The sequence below is a fragment of the Taudactylus pleione genome, unplaced genomic scaffold, assembly GCF_031769625.1.
Source record: "Taudactylus pleione unplaced genomic scaffold, aTauple2 ptg000447l, whole genome shotgun sequence".
NCBI lineage: Eukaryota > Metazoa > Chordata > Amphibia > Anura > Myobatrachidae > Taudactylus > Taudactylus pleione.
The window spans coordinates 645,842-665,867 of record NW_028284849.1 but is presented as its reverse complement, the minus strand read 5'-3'; the positions used below and the strand labels follow the sequence as shown (position 1 = coordinate 665,867).

The following is a 20,026-nucleotide window of genomic DNA, read 5'->3' as shown; positions in this document are numbered from 1 at the left end:
GTCGACGTTGATTGACAGCACGCCCCCTTTGGTGAGCGTTCCGGGGGCGTGCCTGCCAGACGGAGGCGTTCCTATGGGAACGCCTACCGTCTGAAGCCGGCCCCACTGACATCACTAGTGATGTCAGTGGGAGTGATTTTGGCTCTGATAGAGCCAAAATCACTCCAGGGCTTGTGGTTGAGAAACCCGACCACAGGGTTTCTCTCGCAAGTCCGATGGTCGCGATGGTCAAGACCATCGTGACCATCTTGTTGTACGCTCGTATATGCTGTGGGTGGTGACCCACAGCTATACGAGCGTCCAGGAGGACGCTCCATTTTAATGGAGGTGGGCCCTGATTCAGAGCGAGCGCTCTGGTCAGAGCGTCCGGCTCTGAATCAGGGCCTATATACGGTGTGTGTTCTGTCTCTTTTTAACTATTTATGTTACAGTGGGGGTACAGGTGCCGGACGCCTGCTGACACTTGTAGCTCCACAAGTGCCAAAGGGCAGGCATGCTGGCACCTGTAGTTCCATTGTGAAATACAATAGTTTTCAACTATTTAACACATTATTACCCCTGTACCCACCGTTTCAGGGGTGCGGGGAAGAACCCCGGACTTCAGACCAATCCTGGGATTTTGGGAGATGGGGGACCCCTTTTTTGGGGGGTTCCCCAGCTCCCCTGAGATCCCCGGCTTGGCCTGACTGGCTTGGGGTGAGAATGCTTTGGCCATGGAGACCCGGTAATAGGGTCTCCTGGCTGTAGGATTACACCCCGGTCGGTTTGGTCTATTCTTTCCTAAAAATTAACCCTTAACATATAAAAAAACATACAAGCAGCCTGCACATATTTCACTGACATGTGCAGGCTGCTTGTTCGAGAGAGAAAGTCGGGCAGGGAACTCGGGGCTTCAACACGGAAAGGATCAATCAAATACACCATCAAACAAAACCATCCTGTCAAAACCGGGAGCTTGGTAAATTCACAATTTTTAAAGTAAAAAAACGTCCGTTTTTGATCGATCCTATCCGAGTTCTAAAACGGGACAAATCGGGACCAAAACGAATCTTAGTCAATTTACTAAGGTCCGTGTTGGTTCGAGATTGCTATCTCGGGTGAAAATATCACTTTTTTGCTTATCGGGAATGTACTATCATTAAACTCGGGTGACTTTTTTCATCTTTTGGGTGTGAAATCGGGTGAATAAATGCCGCAAAATCAGACGCTTTTATCACTAGAAATGAATACACCATCCACTATAATTTGAAGTACTTTTCATTCACTTCAGCCTAAATCGGGAATTTACCATGATTTGTTTTGCTATATTCGCCCATTTTTACAGCCAAATCAGGGAGTCAATAAAAGTTTCAAATGCACCAGCTCCCGAGCTGCAATTCAATCAAACATACACAAATCAGTGTGCTTTGTGTACGTTTATAATGAAAAGTGTGTTTTAAGGGTTAGTTTTTAGGAAAAAATTTACGTGGGGCCCCCCCCAAAAGCATAACCAGCCCCGGATTGGTCAGCCAGTCCTGGTTCCAAAAATTACGGGGAACAAAACGTGTAGGGTTCCACGTAATTTAAGTACCAGCACGTGGCTGCAGGGCCAGTCCTGGTTTTAAATATAGGGGAAAAAAAATGCATAGTGGATCCCCCTATATTTAAAACTAGCACCGGACCCAAACCGACTGGGGTGTAATGCCACAGCCAGGAGACCCTATTACCGGGTCTCCATGGCCAAAGTATTCGCACCCCAGGCTGGTCAGGCCAAGCTGGGGATCTCAGGGGATGTGGGGACCCCCCAAAAAAGGGGTCCCCCATCTTCCGGGCACCCCAGGCTTGGCCTGAAGCCCGGGGCTCTTCCCTGCACCCCTGGAGCGGTAGGAATGGGGGTAATAATGTGTTAAATATTTCCAAACTATTGTATTTTACAGTGGAACTCCAGGTGCCAGCATGCCTTCCCTTTAGCACTTGTGGAACTACAAGTGCCAGCAGGCGGCTGTCACCTGTACCCCATTGTAAAATAAATAGTTAAAAAGAGACAGAATACACACACCATATATAGTACAGCTTTAATACACACCTACCTCACTCACAAATACTTACCTGCTGCCAGATGTTCACGTCCACTTGTCCCATGTAGAATTCAATGGGTGCACCTGAAAAAAGATCTGATACTCACCTCCATCCTGGCGCTGCTCTCCGTGGCATCCCGTTACTTGGCAACAAAACAAACCAAAAAAAACGATCCTATACGGACAAGTATTGCTATGCGTGTTGTCACACAGCAATACTTTGTGAATGACAGCTGACGGGCCTCCTAGGGAATTCCCATGGCCCTACCAGCCAATCAGAGGCTGCTTTACTTTGGCTGGGTACACGTGGGTCCCAGCCAATGAGCGGCCCCTACATGTAAGCAGCATATTACCAAGGGCTTATTGATGCGAATAGTCTGGCCCCGTCCCCCCATCGCCACCCACCTGCATCTCCTCTCCGGACTTATCGATTTTAGAGGAATGTCGAAAAGTTGGTATTAAGGAAAACCATAACAAAAAATGCTTGCTAAATATTTAAGGGTGCGCACATAAACAAGCAGCCTTGGGGCGCTATACCTCTGGGTGTCCCATAACCCAGACAATAAAATATAACAATACAACAGTGGTATAGTGCCAATGGCGCTAATAAACTAATAGTGCAAAGACAGAGATTGATACTGTACTTATATTTTTGACCGGCAATGATGACTTAGAACAATTAGCTTAGAAGCAAAGGTAACAGTGTTACAAAATTAGCTCTATTTAGGAGTATAACATTTGGAATAAAATATAAATATAAATATAAAAAGTGTCGGAGGTACTGGACCCGTACCGGAGGGTGATGTAATATACAGCGTGTTGTTTGCAAGCAGGGGGTTCTGGAATCACCCCGGCGTGACTCACTGTTAAAGGTGCCTCTGGATCGGGGTCCGCAGGCTACTGCATGCTGTGGAACAAGACCCCGATCCAGACCTTTGCTTCTAAGATGATTGTTTTAATATTTTTATCAAATAAATAAGGAATTACCCTTTTATAGCAATACTGCCCCATTGTGTTGTTCTTTTCTCTATTTTATATTGCATGTCTCTGCTGCAACTAAGTCATCATTGCCGGTCAAAAATATAAGTACAGTATCAATCTCTGTCTTTGCGCACTTAATTTATTAGCGCCAGAAGCATTATACCACTGTTGTATTATTAAGGAAAACCATGCTTAAGCACAGATTACTGAAATAGTACCTCAGACAAGCATGGATATCCTTAAAACCTGGACTGTTAGGGTGCCTTGAGGGCTGAGTTTGGGAAACACAGGGCCTGATTCAGACCCGGTCTCGAGCGCTGAGCACTCGCAACCGGGTCGATGGCAGCCCACAGCACATGCGCACGACGGAGCCGGCTCCGTCGTGCGCATGCGCGAGACCCGGCTAGCGACGGGCAATCCGTCGTGCCGGGTCTCGCACCAAAGGGGGCGAGCTGTCGATGTTGAGTGACAGCTCGCCCCGTTTGGTGGGCGGGCCGGGGGAGGGGGGTGGCCGGCCAAATGGAGGCGTTCTCAACGGAACGCTTGCCGTTTGGGGACGGCCCCACTGACATCACCAGTGATGTCAGTGGGAGAGCTTCCGGATCTGCTAGAGCCGAAAGCCCTCTGGGGCTTGCGGCCACGAGACACTACCACAAGCGTCTCGTCGCAAGCCCGATGGTCGCGATGGTCTTGACCATCGCGACCATCAACCTGGCCACTCGCTATAGCTGTGGGTGGTCACCCACAGCTATGCGAGCGGCCAGGAGGCCGCACAAATAAAAACGCCCTGATTCAGAGGAAACTCTCTTTCAGAGCGTCCAGCTCTGTCCCTCTGTTCTTAGGCCTGATTCAGAGTTACACACAGGCCCATATTTAACAGTGAAGCATAACCCCTTTAGTGCTCGCTAATGGCGTTATGCCACCCTTTCTGGATTTATCAAACAGCTGTAATCTAAGATTACCGCTGTTTTCAAGCATCGCTCTCGCCATCTTTAAGATGGTGAGAGCGATACGCACTCCATTGTCGTCAATGGAGACCTGGCCGGCGCTGCCTTTACGGCTTCAGCGAAGCCTTCCAGGCACTGCCGGGTTCCGTGTCATGCAGATGCGCAGACGGACCGTCGCGCATGCGCATTACACAAAACCCCGTCGCCGGCAGCGTTGGGCTGCCAGCTGGTGAGCGTAAGACCCCGCCGATGTGGAGGACTTCGCTGGACCTCACTGGAGGGGTAAGTATTGGTAAATACCAGTGGCATTTTCGTTTGTATCGCAGTGATACTAAAACAAAAGTGCCGCTGGTATTTACGCTCGTTCTTAAATGGGACCCTCTGTTCCAAGCGTGGACGGATCGTGTGAATTTTACTAAAGTGCTCATGCATCGCGGCCCGATGGGGCAACTTAAAGCAATTACAAGCGACTCTGAGAAGGCTTCATCTCGTTTGCTTCTCACATATGGCTGCACGGGTGCTACTGGGTGGCAACGGGTGTTCACACATAGAATAAGTGTTCCAAGGGGCGTGAAGACAGAGATGCGGGCGATTCAGAGGTTAGTATATGCAGAGGTCCGTCCACTGTCAGGCGGATCTCCTGCACCAAGTCGGGGCCATAGAGATATCGGCTGTGGTGCGCCGCTTAGATGTGTCCGACTCCTACTCAGAATCAGTCCCCGAATCTCTCCTCTGAATGCACGCAGCTCAGCAGCGAGGGATGGGACAGCGCATTGCTGCAGCTCCTAGGGTACATTTACTAAAGTGAGAGTCTTTACAAGTGGAGATGTTGCCCATAGCAACCAATCAGATTCTAGCTATTATCTTCTAGAAGGTGCTAGTTAAATGTTAAGTAGGATCTGATTGGTCCCTATGGGCAACATCTCCATTTCTAAAAACTCCCACCTTAGTAAATTTACCCCCTAGTGCAGGCCTGGCCAACCTGTGGCTCTCCAGCTGTTGTGAAACTACAAGTCCCAGGATGCCTTGCCAGAGTTTTAGCATTCCCTAATAGCAAAACTGTGGCAAGGCATGCTGGGACTTGTAGTTTCACAACAGCTGGAGAGCCACAGGTTGGCCAGGCCTGCCCTAGTGTAATGCACCTTGCGACTAACTCAGACCGAGGACTGCTATGGGCAGAACATTTTTTTAAATCATTTTGTACCTGATCCACGTGCGGGGAGAACAAACTCTGTAGGAGCTGCAAACCTGACAGATACACTTCAAACTATTGCAAAAACTATTGCAAATATTCAGAAGATAATACACAGGGTATGATTATATTTTTCTGTTGGCCGATATTACACACTCATAACACAATAAGACTTTAGTGGCAGGATGGTGTTTTATTTATGTTTTTTTTGCACAATATAACACAACGAATGCCTTTTTGTTCTTTTGGACGGTAGAAGCGTTAAAATACTTCCATGACCCGGATGTAAAGTTGTAAAATTACAGATTTCAGGAACGTTGGATGAATAATTCTGCTGTATGGATGCATGACAATAAATAAATAAATTACGCTATGTATTTCCATTATTCACAAATATAATTGTCTGCTCTGTGCACCGACTTTGTCATATAACACGAACGTCTATCACGGTCTGCTCTGGGACCACTGGATGGACACAGTGAGGGGTTAAAAGGCAGGACTAAGCGTTAGATTGGGTCGCTGGCAAGATCTCACCATCCATACAAATGGGTCTCCATTACATTGTGGTAGGCGTATGGTCAAGGCAGGTCCTTCATCATGGTCACTTACAACATTATGAATTCAAATTCAAGTGCATGTGTCCTGAGGACTTTGGGGGATCAAGAACGGTGTCTCTAATGCAAACTAATTTTACACCCCTGGTCTTCCAGCTGACATGTGCCGATGCCAGGATTCCTGGTGATCTATAAATCATGGTAAAGAGGTCTGAGCCTAGTTCAGAACCACAACATCCGTGGTATGTTCATGACAATGAGAATGTAGTCGTGTAGTCATTGCTGGCCCTGCCGTATACCGGCACCACTGCTAGATACATAGACCTTAAGGTAGGGTACAAAATAAATTAAACCACACTATAATACAACTCCCCTTCCACCCCGGCCTTGTCGGTGTGCTCAGGTACTGCGGCAGGATTGTCCGGTGCTGGCTTGTCTTTCTTCTCGCCTCTGATGTTAGCAGAATCCCTCACCATGCTGTAGTTACTGGTGGTCAGGTACATGCTTCTTCTCTGGCTCTCCACCTGGCCACACTTGCACAACCTCTTAAAGGCAGTGCGGAACTTCTGAGACATGACGTTGTAGATGACGGGATTAATTGCACTGTTGGCATAGACACAGACGCGGCAGAAGAGGATAAACCAAGGGTCTAAGTAAGGATTTCCCACGAATGAGTTCACTAGGACTAAGGTTCGGTAGGGCATCCAGAGGAGGGCAAACAGTACCACCACCACCGCCAACATCTTGGTGACCTGTAAGGCAGAGAGAGACCAATCAGATGCAAGGAAAAAATGTTAGCTATTTTGGCATTAATAGTAAATGGATAATTCTGGAAGGAGTCACACTCACCCCAGTACTGTGATGAACGGACGATGGACGGTGTATGGAGTACATGGACGGTGTGTATGGTATACATGGACGGTGTGTATGGTGTACATGGACGGTGTGTAAGGTGTACATGGAGGGTGTGTATGGTGTACATGGAGGGTGTGTATGGTGTACATGGAGGATGTGTATGGTGTACATGGAGGGTGTGTATGGTGTACATGGAGGGTGTGTATGGTGTACATGGAGGGTGTGTATGGTGTACATGGACGGTGTGTATGGTGTACATGAACGGTGTGGATGGTATACATGGACGGTGTGTATGGAGTACATGGACGGTGTGTATGGCGTACATGGACGGTGTGGATGGTGTACATGGACGGTGTGGATGGTGTACATGGAGGGTGTGTATGGTGTACATGGAGGGTGTGTATGGTGTACATGGACGGTGTGTATGGTATACATGGACGGTGTGTATGGAGTACATGGACAGTGTATATGGTATACATGGACGGTGTGTATGGAGTACATGGATGGTGAATATGGTGTACATGGAGGGTGTGTATGGTATACATGGACGGTGTGTATGGTGTACATGGACGGTGTGTATGGTGTACATGGACGGTGTGTAAGGTGTACATGGACGGTGTGTATGGTGTACATGGAGGGTGTGTATGGTATACATGGACGGTGTGTATGGTGTACATGGAGGGTGTGTATGGTATACATGGACGGTGTGTATGGTGTACATGGACGGTGTGGATGGTGTACATGGACGGTGTGTATGGTGTACATGGAGGGTGTGTATGGTATACATGGACGGTGTGTATGGTGTACATGGACGGTGTGTATGGTGTACATGGACGGTGTGTATGGTGTACATGGACGGTGTGTATGGTGTACATGGACGGTGTGTATGGTGTACATGGACGGTGTGTATGGTGTACATGGACGGTGTGGATGGTGTACATGGACGGTGTGTATGGTGTACATGGAGGGTGTGTATGGTATACATGGACGGTGTGTATGGTGTACATGGACGGTGTGGATGGTGTACATGGATGGTGTGTATGGTGTACATGGACGGTGTGTATGGTGTACATGGACGGTGTGTAAGGTGTACATGGACGGTGTGGATGGTGTACATGGATGGTGTGTATGGTGTACATGGAGGGTGTGTATGGTGTACATGGAGGGTGTGTATGGTATACATGGAGGGTGTGTATGGTGTACATGGACGGTGTGTATGGTGTACATGGACGGTGTGTATGGTGTACATGGACGGTGTGGATGGTGTACATGGACGGTGTGTATGGTGTACATGGACGGTGTGGATGGTATACATAGAGGGTGTGGATGGTATACATGGATGGTGTGGATGGTGTAAATGGACGGTGTGTATGGTATACATTGGCGGTGTGTATGTTATGCATGGACGGTGTGTATGGTGTACATGGAAGGTGTGTATGCTATAATACGTGGATGTGTGGATTGTATACGTGGATGGTGTGTATGGTATACATGGAAGGTGTGTATGGTATAATACGTGGATGTGTGGATGGTATATGTGGATGGTGTGTATGGTATACATGGAAGGTGTGTATGGTATAATACGTGGATGTGTGGATGGTATATGTGGATGGTGTGTATGGTATACATGGAAGGTGTGTATGGTATAATACGTGGATGTGTAGATTGTATACGTGGATGGTGTGTATGGTATACGTGGATGTGTGGATTGTATACGTGGATGGTGTGTATGGTATAATACGTGGATGTGTGGATGGTATATGTGGATGATGGGAATGATACATTGTGAATAATTTAGCACGATAACTGTAAAACTGACAATAGGAATGTTGTGTCGGATGTTCCTGTCCTTCATCTTGCTGTTCTTTTAAACTTTCTACACATATGGGATAACTCTAACACCCGCACTTTACTTGTCACTGTATTATTTCCCAAGGCCATAGTATTAAGGATATACAGTAGAAAAGCGATAAATCCTGCGGCAATTTTAGATGATTGAGAGCAGTGACGCATCGCTCGCCAAGTCCACGCCTGCTACAAATGAGTCACAATGCAGGGGGGGGGGGCATTAGTGTAGTCAGATCTGACACATCCACCATGTATTACCCAGATCCAAAACAAGCTCCACATAGATGTATATATATATATATATATCACCAATATACTGTATAACTATCTGCAAAGCGGGGGCGATCGGACGTGAGGGGGTCCTGTGTGATTTATCACTACCAGAGCAGAGGTAAACCTTAAGCTGTTATCTCAGCGGGGTGCCCAGCTCCGCAGTAATTATATAGAGTGGAGAATCAATGGTATACATCACGCAGCGCCTATATCGCTGGTCAGTGGGGTCTCCCCAGCTCTCTGAGCCACGTATTGTGTTTGATGTGCGCTGTATACATTTCTGTCCTTCATCTGAAATACAAACTGGGATCAAGCCCAGCGGAATCTCTCTGTTCTTCCTACTTCTCTCTTACTACAAAGCACCAGAACTTCATTCAATTATAAAGGCGGCTGCAACTGTGACACTGAGCACTGTGACTGCCGCAGCACTGTGACACCGAGCACTGTGACTGCCGCAGCACTGTGACACCGCAGCACTGTGACACCGAGCACTGTGACTGCCGCAGCACTGTGACACCGAGCACTGTGACACCGAGCACTGTGACTGCCGCAGCACTGTGACACCGAGCACTGTGATACCGAGCACTGTGACTGCCGCAGCACTGTGACACCGAGCACTGTGACTGCCGCAGCACTGTGACACCGAGCACTGTGACTGCCGCAGCACTGTGACACCGAGCACTGTGACACCGAGCACTGTGACTGCCGCAGCACTGTGACACCGAGCACTGTGACTGCCGCAGCACTGTGACACCGAGCACTGTGACTGCCGCAGCACTGTGACACCGAGCACTGTGATACCGAGCACTGTGACTGCCGCAGCACTGTGACACCGAGCACTGTGACTGCCGCAGCACTGTGACACCGAGCACTGTGACTGCCGCAGCACTGTGACACCGAGCACTGTGACACCGAGCACTGTGACTGCCGCAGCACTGTGACACCGAGCACTGTGACTGCCGCAGCACTGTGACACCGAGCACTGTGACACCGAGCACTGTGACTGCTGCAGCACTGTGACTGCCAAAGCACTGTGACACCGAGCACTGTGACTGCCGCAGCACTGTGACACCGAGCACTGTGACTGCGCAGCACTGTGACACCGAGCACTGTGACACCGAGCACTGTGACTGCCGCAGCACTGTGACACTGAGCACTGTGACTGCCGCAGCACTGTGACACCGAGCACTGTGACTGCCGCAGCACTGTGACACCGAGCACTGTGATTGCCGCAGCACTGTGACTGCCGCTGCAACTGTGACACCGAGCACTGTGACTGCCGCTGCAACTGTGACACCGAGCATGTGACTGCCGCAGCACTGTGACACCGAGCACTGTGACACCGAGCACTGTGACACCGAGCACTGTGACTGCCGCAGCACTGTGACACCGAGCACTGTGACACCGAGCACTGTGACTGCCGCTTCAACTGTGACACAGAGCACTGTGATTGCTGCAGCACTGTGACACCGAGCACTGTGACACCGAGCACTGTGACTGCCGTAGCACTGTGACACCGAGCACTGTGACTGCCGCAGCACTGTGACACCGAGCACTGTGACACCGAGCACTGTGACTGCCGCAGCACTGTGACACTGAGCACTGTGACACCGAGCACTGTGACACCGAGCACTGTGACTGCCGCAGCACTGTGACATCGAGCACTGTGACACCGAACACTGTGACACCGAGCACTGTGACTGCCGCAGCACTGTGACACCGAGCACTGTGACACCGAGCACTGTGACGGCCGCAGCACTGTGACACTGAGCACTGTGACACCGAGCACTGTGACTGCCGCAGCACTGTGACACCGAGCACTGTGACACCGAGCACTGTGATTGCCGCAGCACTGTGACACCGAGCACTGTGACTGCCGCAGCACTGTGACACCGAGCACTGTGACTGCCGCAGCACTGTGACACCGAGCACTGTGACTGCCGCAGCACTGTGACACCGAGCACTGTGATTGCCGCAGCACTGTGACACCGAGCACTGTGACTGCCGCAGCACTGTGACACTGAGCACTGTGATTGCCGCAGCACTGTGACACCGAGCACTGTGACTGCCGCAGCACTGTGACACCGAGCACTGTGACTGCCGCAGCACTGTGACACTGAGCACTGTGACACCGAGCACTGTGACTGCCGCAGCACTGTGACACCGAGCACTGTGACTGCCGCAGCACTGTGACACCGAGCACTGTGACTGCCGCAGCACTGTGACACCGAGCACTGTGATTGCCGCAGCACTGTGACACCGAGCACTGTGACTGCGGCAGCACTGTGACACCGAGCACTGTGACTGCCGCAGCACTGTGACACCGAGCACTGTGACTGCCGCAGCACTGTGACACCGAGCACTGTGACTGCCGCAGCACTGTGACACCGAGCACTGTGACACCGAGCACTGTGACTGCCGCAGCACTGTGACACCGAGCACTGTGACTGCCGCAGCACTGTGACACCGAACACTGTGATTGCCGCAGCACTGTGACACCGAGCACTGTGACTGCCGCTGCAACTGTGACACCGAGCACTGTGACTGCCGCAGCACTGTGACACCGAGCATGTGACTGCCGCAGCACTGTGATACCGAGCACTGTGACACCGAGCACTGTGACTGCCGCAGCACTGTGACACCGAGCACTGTGACTGCCGCAGCACTGTGACACCGAGCACTGTGACTGCCGCAGCACTGTGACACCGAGCACTGTGATTGCCGCAGCACTGTGACACCGAGCACTGTGACTGCCGCAGCACTGTGACACCGAGCACTGTGACTGCCGCAGCACTGTGACACCGAGCACTGTGACACTGAGCACTGTGACTGCCGCAGCACTGTGACACTGAGCACTGTGACTGCCGCAGCACTGACACCGAGCACTGTGATTGCCGCAGCACTGTGACTGCCGCAGCACTGTGACACCGAGCACTGTGATTGCCGCAGCACTGTGACACCGAGCACTGTGACTGCCGCAGCATTGTGACACCGAGCACTGTGACTGCCGCAGCACTGTGACACCGAGCACTGTGACTGCCACAGCACTGTGACACCGAGCACTGTGATTGCCGCAGCACTGTGACACCGAGCACTGTGACTGCCGCAGCACTGTGACTGCCGCAGCACTGTGACACCGAGCACTGTGACACTGAGCACTGTGACTGCTGCAGCACTGTGACACCGAGCACTGTGACACCGAGCACTGTGACTGCCGCAGCACTGTGACACCGAGCACTGTGACACCGAGCACTGTGACTGCCGCAGCACTGTGACACCGAGCACTGTGACACCGAGCACTGTGATTGCCAGTAACAATGAGAGAGGAGACAAAGTATAGAAACTGATGCTATACTGACAACTGCTAAAGCAAATGTGACCTATAGTACTACTGTACATAAGGACGCCCCCCTTACCTTACACAAATCAGTAATACTTAGCAAGACTGAGAAACCATCGGTAACATCGAGTACCATCGCAGCCTCACGCACACTGACCTTGCTAACTTCATCGCACGCTACCAGACCTCAGGCTGCGTATGGAATCGCAGTGGCTAATTTATGCACGCCCCTGCAACGTCGTTCAAACTCACTGACACGCCTGCGTTTCACCAACCAACCCCCATCACCACCCCCAAACGGTACTTCCTGTCAATCACTCTGCGATGGGTCTGTGTAGTCACTGCTCGCAGTACCGATTGCAGTAGAGTGTTAGCACACTGCAATGCATACGCATGCGCAGAACCCAACAATCGGCCGATTGTGTGCGTAATCGCGGTTGCCATCGGTTGTAAATCATGCCCCTAATGTCTGCAAGTACTGGCCCTTGCTGCCCCCGTCTCAGTGAAAACACAGATATTTCATATAAGAATAACAGAGGGCTTGGATGAGCCAGGAGTGGCTTGAACCAGAAGGCTGGGGGCTGGCCTGGGTGATGATCACATGCCGTCAGTTAACCTATTACACAGTTAGGGGTGTGGTTTTTGCAGAGTTTATTTAAGTTTTGGGTTGCAGGCTTTAGGCCTCTTCTTTCCTGAAGAAAACGTACCCACCTGCCCTTCCCTAGTGCTTGTTTGTTGTTAGCTATTGTTTTGGGCGTGAAAGTACGGCTTATCATCAGCCCGGGTGCAGTTGGTATATTGGGTGCACTCAATTGTGGAAAAGTACTGTACCACCTTTACGGGGGCAGTATGGCCATCTCCGGATGGGTTATTGAATGTTTGTGCTTAGGGCCCGATTCAGACTCGCTCGCTAGGAAGCGCTCGCAAGCAGCCAGCCGATTTTTGCATTCTGAGCATGCGTATGCATCGATGTGCGCGCGAACCAGTCCGAGTGATCGGGAAGCATTCGGCCGCTGCGCACAGACTGCCCAGCTGAGTGAGTGACAGGACGAGCCGTTTGTGGGTGGCGACAGGGGTCGGTCTGAAAAAAACGGGGGAGTGGAGGTGCAAACGCAGGCGTGCCTGAGCATCTCAACGGCGTTTCAGAGGCGTGCATAATTAGGAGGCAGCGTCATGGTACACATCACTTGATTGTATTTCACACTGAAGCACTCGCACTGCTTGCGGCAGGGTATGGTCAGCCACAAGCACTGCGAGCGCTTCCGATGGTAGTCGATGTACCAATGGTTGTATACACGTCCTGGAGCTAACGTGCGCGAGTGGGCATCTTAAGTCAGGCTGGTGGGCGTCTGCACACAGTACACATAGTGATCGCTCGCAAAGACACAGTGGGCGTGCTAATGCCTTGGTGTGCGATCGCTTGCCTTGCCGTAATTTGCATACGCATCTAGCGAGCGGGTCTGAATCGAGCACTTAGTACCTAGTGATTGCTTTTTGCATCCACTGGGCGGATACCGCCCGCAATGCAGTGATTGGTTGTTTGGGTGGCATTGTTGGGCTGCTCTGTGTAGCGGGCCGTCCTTTCTAGTCACCATACAATATTTTATAATTAAAATAAAATTCTTCATATAAATAGCTGACCTTTATAATTCCATTTCTGTCTCTCGAGTGTTTATTTGAGATAAGTTTTGGTTATGTATGATGATCACACACCTACGACACACCTCAGCCATTACTGGGTTTATGTGCAGCTGAAAGTCACAAGTTATCCCCTCTCAGTATAAGAGATTAACGGCCTGATTCAGACCCCCTCGCAAGCGCACAGCGCTCGCAAGCGGGTCGCCGGTCCTCCACTGCGCATGCACCGCCTCCGGCGTGCGCATGCGCAAGACCCGTCCAGTGACTGCAGCTTAGTCACTACGGGTCTCGCTACAAGACGGGGCGGCTGTCGATGGTGAGTGGCAGCTCGCCCCGTTTTGTAGGCGGGGAGGGGGGGTGGCTGCACAAACGCAGGCGTTCCCTTAGGAACGCTTGGCGTTTGTGGGCGGCCCTACTGACATCACTAGTGATGTCAGTAGTGGACTTCCTGCTCTATTAGAGCAGGAAAGTCCACTCAAGCTTGCGGGAGCCCAGACCCTACCACAGGGTCTCTTCGCAAGTCCGATGGTCGTGATAATCGCGACGGACTCCAGGCCGCTCGCACAAGCTGTGGGTGGATACGCCCTGATTCAGAGCGAGTTTATTGCAGTGAAGCGCACGAGACGGGGGACGTTTTTTTTTTCTTGCAATTAAGTTGAACTCTACTCGCAGCTCAACTAATCTGACGTTTGTCACAAGATGTCACCGGAGCTTTGCTGCAATATATATATATCAGTCGTGTACGTCTGGGAATCACAAATAATAGTAGCTAATAGTAATAATATGTAATGAACATGGATATAAGGAAATTCTCTATAAAATGTAAAGTGTTAAAAAATAAAAAATAAATGTAGGGCCTGATTCAGAGATGTATGAAGAGCCGGCACAAGGTTTAATCGTGACCTTAGGCAACTTCAGTTTACTGCCCCCAACCACCAATAATTCCCAATTGCCAGCCCCTCAGGTGAAAGTGCGGAGGCAGAGAGGTCCTGATTCAGAGGCGCTCGCTATTTGCGAGCGCTCGCTCTGAATCAGGGCGGATTTAAAAAAAAAAAATCCCCCTCCAGGCCGCTCGCTTCTGCGGGCGGCCTGGCGATGGTCGCGATTATCGTGACCATCAGACTTGCGACGAGACCCTTGTGGCAGGGTCTCGTCCACCGCTAGCCCCAGTGAACTTCCTGCTACTGATATCACGTGTGATGCCAGTAGGGCCGCCCACAAACGGCAGGCGTTCCTTCGGGAACGCCTCCATTTCTGCAGCTACCCCCTCCCCACCTACAAAACGGGGCGAGCTGTCGATCAACATCGACAGCTGCCCCGTCTTGTAGCGAGCCCCGCACGCCGCGCATGTGCACTGCCCAACCATCGACCCGCTTGCGAGCGCTATGCACTCACGAGCGGGTCTGAATCAGGCCCAGAGTCTTATAAGTTCCACATCTGTCACTGGTATTAAGGCCATGTTATTTTGTAATAGGCAGATCCCGGCGCCCTGGGCAGCTGCCCAATGATGATATCGGCCCTGGATGCGCGCAATTCCATCTGCCTACGGAGCTTTGCGCTTTTCTTTAGCAAACTGGGGCAGCGTCAGGGCCTGCAGATGCAATTTAAAACAACTATGGGAGATTAACGTTATATAAATCAAATTGGTGCAAATCTGTGCTGAGGATGACGCGACTGCGTTCACTAGCGGGTGGATGGGGGGCGCTGCCACTTTGAGCACAGGGGGAAATCCGCTTTCGTTTCTGAAATCATGTGAATTTGCCGGTTTCTGTGGTGATTTTTCTACACTTCTTATAATATATATAATATCTTGCATATTCTTCTTATCACTTTCATTCGTTCTTTGTTTTCAGTGCGCAGTGTGAAAACATCTGAGATGTCGCTAAATTTAACGATGTCCATTTAACGATGCGGCGGACGACGGCAACGATTACGACGCCGTCGTCTGCCGCAGGGTGAAGTGCATGCACTGAACATTCACACGTTCAGTTTATGCAGATCAATCTTCCCAGAACATGGCAACCTGACGGCGGTCGTCAGGTTGACCGTCATGTTCGGGCGATGATTGATGTTAAAAACGAACAGCAGGCGCGCGCATCGCTGGTCGTTTTTAACCTTTTACTGCCCGATTTGCTGGCGATTACCAAGTGATGGATCGATAACGACCGTCGTTATCGCTCCATCGCTAGGTAAAATCGCCTAGTGGATGGGCAGCTTAACTGTAGGGATTTCCTACAATCCTACAATCAAAAGACTAACCGCCGTCTAACCACAATCAGTTACGCAATCTCATTACTAATCTATTTCCATTCAGGCAGATTTTGTTTTTATCTATCTGGCAGAGATACCGTAGCTGAACCTCCTTTGATGTCCTGATGTTCTCCCCCCCCCCCCGTTCTGGCAATTAATAAAAAATATCTATCTTGGTGCACACAACAGACCTGGATAGTTCTGCCTACAGGCGTTGTTATTTCTCATGGTATAAAGTAGGGGTGTGCACCGGCCACTTTTCGTGTTTTGTGTTTTGGTTTTGGATCTGGATCTTTCTTCGTGTTTTGGATCTGGATTGGTTTTGCCAAAACCACCCTTCCGTGTTTTGGGTTCTGGGTTTTGTGTTTTGGATCTGTATTTTTTTTTAAAAAAGCATAAAAACAGCTAAAATCACAGAATTTGTAGGTTTTTCTGCTCCTATGCTATTATTAACCTCAATAACCTTAATTTCCACTCATTTCCAGTCTATTCTGAACACCTCACACCTCACAATAGTGTTTTTATGTCCAAAACGTTGCACCGAGGTAGCTGGATGACTATGCTAAGCGACACGAGTGGGCGGCACAAACACGTGACCCATCTAGGCGTGAAACTGCAGTGGCAGACAGGATGGCAGTTTGAAAAACTAGGCCCCAAACTGTACATAATGCAAAGAAAAAAAAGAGGTGCAAGATGGAATTGTCCTTGGGCCCTCCCACCCACCCTTATGTTGTATAAACAGGACATGCACACTTTAACAAACCAATCATTTCAGCGCCAGGGTCTGCCACACAACTGTGGCTGAAATGATTGGTTCGTTTGGGCCCCCACAAAACAAGCTGGCAATTAATGTGTCCCTGCACAAACTGGCTCTATGGAGGCAAGATGTCATCCTCATCCTCCTCATCCACCGATTCCTCACCCTCTTCAGTGCGTACATCCTCATCCTCACAAAGTATTAACTCGTCCCCACTTGAATCCACCACCACAGGTCCCTCTGTACCTTCTGGAGGCTGGTCTCCCTGGAAGAGCTGATAATTCATTTTGATGAACATCATCTTCTCCACATTCTGTGGAAGCAACCTCCTACGCCTTTCGCTGACAAGGTTCCCGGCTGCACTAAACACTCTTTCGGAGTACACACTGGAGGGGGGGCAACTCAGGTAAAATAGAGCCAGTTTGTACAGGGGCCTCCAAATTGCCTCTTTTTCCTGCCAGTACAGGTATGGACTGTCTGCCATGCCTACTTGGATGCTGTCACCGATGTAATCCTCCACCATTCTGTCAATGGTGACAGTATCATATGCAGTGACAGTAGACATGTCAGAAATTGTTGCCAGGTCCTTCAGTCCGGACCAGATGTCCAAACTTGGTCCTGCCTGTCCTGCATCACCGCCAGCGGGTTGCTTAGGATACCTAAGTTTTTTCCTGGCAGCCCCAGTTGCAGGAGAAAATGAAGAAGGAGCTGTTGACGTGTCACGTTCCGCTTCAGCTGACAGTGTGTTCACCAGCAGGTCTTTGCACCTCTGCAGGCTTGTGTCGGCCGGAAAGAGAGACACCACATAGGCTTTAAACCTAGGATCGAGCACGGTGGCCAAAATGTAGTGGTCTGATTTCAACAGATTGACCACCCTGGAATCCTGGCAAAGCGAATGAAGGGCTTCATCCACAAGTCCCACATGCCGAGCGGAATCGCTCCGTCTTAGCTCCTCCTTCACTTTCTCCAGCTGCTTCTGCAAAAGCCTGATGAGGGGAATGACCTGACTCAAGCTGGCAGTGTCTGAACTGACTTCACGTGTGGCAAGTTCGAAGGGCTGGAGAACCTTGCACAACACGGAAATCATTCTCCACTGCGCTTGAGTCAGGTGCATACCCCCTCCTTTGCCTATGTCATAGGTGGATGTATAGGCTTGTATGGCCTTTTGCTGCTCCTCCATCCTCTGAAGCATATAGAGGGTTGAGTTCCACCGTGTCACAACCTCTTGCTTCAGGTGATGGCGGGGCAGGTTCAAGAGTGTTTGCTGGCGCTCCAGTCTTCGGCACGCAGTCGCTGAATGGCGAAAGTGGCCAGAAATTTTTCGGGCCACCCAAAGCGTCTCCTGCACGCCCCTGTCGCTTTTCAGAAAATTCTGCACCACCAAGTTTATTGTGTGAGCAAAACATGGGACGTGCTGGAATTTGCCCAGATGTAATGCCCGCACAATATTGGTGGCGTTGTCAGATATCACAAATCCCCAGGAGAGTCTAAGTGGGGTAAGCCACTGGGCGATGATTTCCCTCAGTTTCTCTAAGAGGTTGTCGGCGGTGTGCCTCTTACTGAAACCGGTGATACACAGCGTAGCCTGCCTTGTAACGAGCTGGCGTTTCTGAGATGCTGCTACTGGTGACGCTGCTGCTGTTGCTGCGTAAGGTGATACATCTACCCAGTGGGCTGTCACAGTCATATAGTCCTTAGTCTGCCCTGTTCCACTTGTCCACATGTCCGTGGTTAAGTGGACATTGTGTACAACGGCATTTTTCAGGACACTGAGGACACTTTTTCTGACGTTTCTGTACAGTCTCGGTATCGCCTGCCTAGTGAAGTGGAATCTAGACGGTATTTGGAACCGGGGACACACTACCTCCATCAATTGTCTAAATCCCACTGCACTAATGGCGGATACCGGACGCACGTCTAACACCAACATAGCAGTCAAGGCCTCAGTTATACGTTTTGCTTCAGGATGACTGCTGTCGTACTTCATCCTCCTCGCTAAGGACTGTTGGAGGGTCAATTGTTTAGTAAAAGTAGTGGTGTTCCTACTTCCTCTCTGGGATGATGAACGACTCCCAGCAGCAGCAAGAGCAGCAGCGGCAGCAGTAGGCGTAGCAATGCAGGATCCTCCAGAGGAATCCCGGATAGGAGAGTCAGTCATGCCAGTGACATGGCCTGCAGGACTACTTCCGATCCTGACTAAGGAGGAAATTGACGAGGAGGGAGTTGACGGTGTGGTTTGCAGGCGCTTGGATACAACAGGACAACGGGATTTAGGTGTCCCTGGACTGCTTACGGTCTTAGCCAAAGTTTCTGAACTTGACAGTAACTTTTTATGAACGCGCTGCAGGTGCCGTATAAGGGAGGATGTTCCTAGGTGGTTGACGTCCCTACCCCTACTTATTTCACCTTTACATATGGTACATATGGCAAGACAGTTGTTGTCCGGATTTGGATAGAAATATTGCCAGACCAAAGAGGTGGAATGTTTGGTCTTCTGCCCAGGCATGACCGTGATGGGCTTTTTCATCCCACGGACAACAACTGTCTCCCCCGGAGCCTGATTTAAACAAACCACATCACCATCAGAATCCTCCTCGCCAACTTCCTCCTCAGCGCCAGCTACACCAGTATCCTCATCCTGTTGTACTTCAACAGTGACATCTTCAATTTGCATATCAGCAAGTGGACTGTGGGTGCTCCTTTCAGCACTTGCAGGGGGCATGCAAATGGTGGAAAGAGCCACCTCTTCCCGTCCAGTGCTGGGAAGGTCAGGCATCGCAACCACCACCACACTTGGACTCTCCTTGGGGATTTGTGATATCTTCTTAGAAAGCACAGTTCTTCGCTGTGCTTTTGCCAGCTTAACTCTTTTGATTTTTTTAGTGGGAGGAGGGCTTCCATCGTCATGTGAAGCTGAACCACTAGTCATGAACATACTAGGGATCGACCTTAGCCGTTCCTTGCCACTCCGTGTCGTAAATGGCATATTGGCAAGTTTACGTTTCTCTTCAGCTGATTTAAATGTCTTTTTCAAGGTCATTTTCCTGAACTTTGCCATTTGGGATTGTATGTGCCCTCTACTATGACATTGGGCATCGGCCTTGGCAGACGACGTTGATGGCATGTTATCGTCTATGTCATGACTAGTGGCAGCAGCTTCAGCACTAGGAGGAAGTGGTTCTTGATCTTTCTCTATTTTATTTTTATCGGAGAAAGTTTGGTCCTCCATTTATGTTATATCGATTTGATATATACGTGCGGCTAAACACAGAAAATAATTTTTTTTTTGGTTTGGACTGGAGTGTACTTTGTGGGTTACAGCACCCTTTAACGG

The 20,026-nt window shown here is 50.3% G+C and overlaps 1 protein-coding gene across 2 annotated transcripts in view; it reads right to left on the bottom strand.

Annotated features, from left to right (window-relative positions):
- Positions 1–5,393: 5,393 nt before the first annotated feature.
- LOC148505590 (thyrotropin-releasing hormone receptor-like) overlaps positions 5,394–20,026 on the bottom strand; it is an 84,365-nt gene continuing 69,732 nt past the window's right edge. For both annotated transcript variants that reach the window (XM_088447972.1, XM_088447973.1), the window contains exon 4: positions 5,394–6,483. In XM_088447972.1, the coding sequence (XP_088304098.1) occupies positions 6,079–6,483 (405 nt within the window). In that variant the 3' untranslated portion in view covers positions 5,394–6,078. The remainder of the gene's footprint in view (positions 6,484–20,026) is intronic.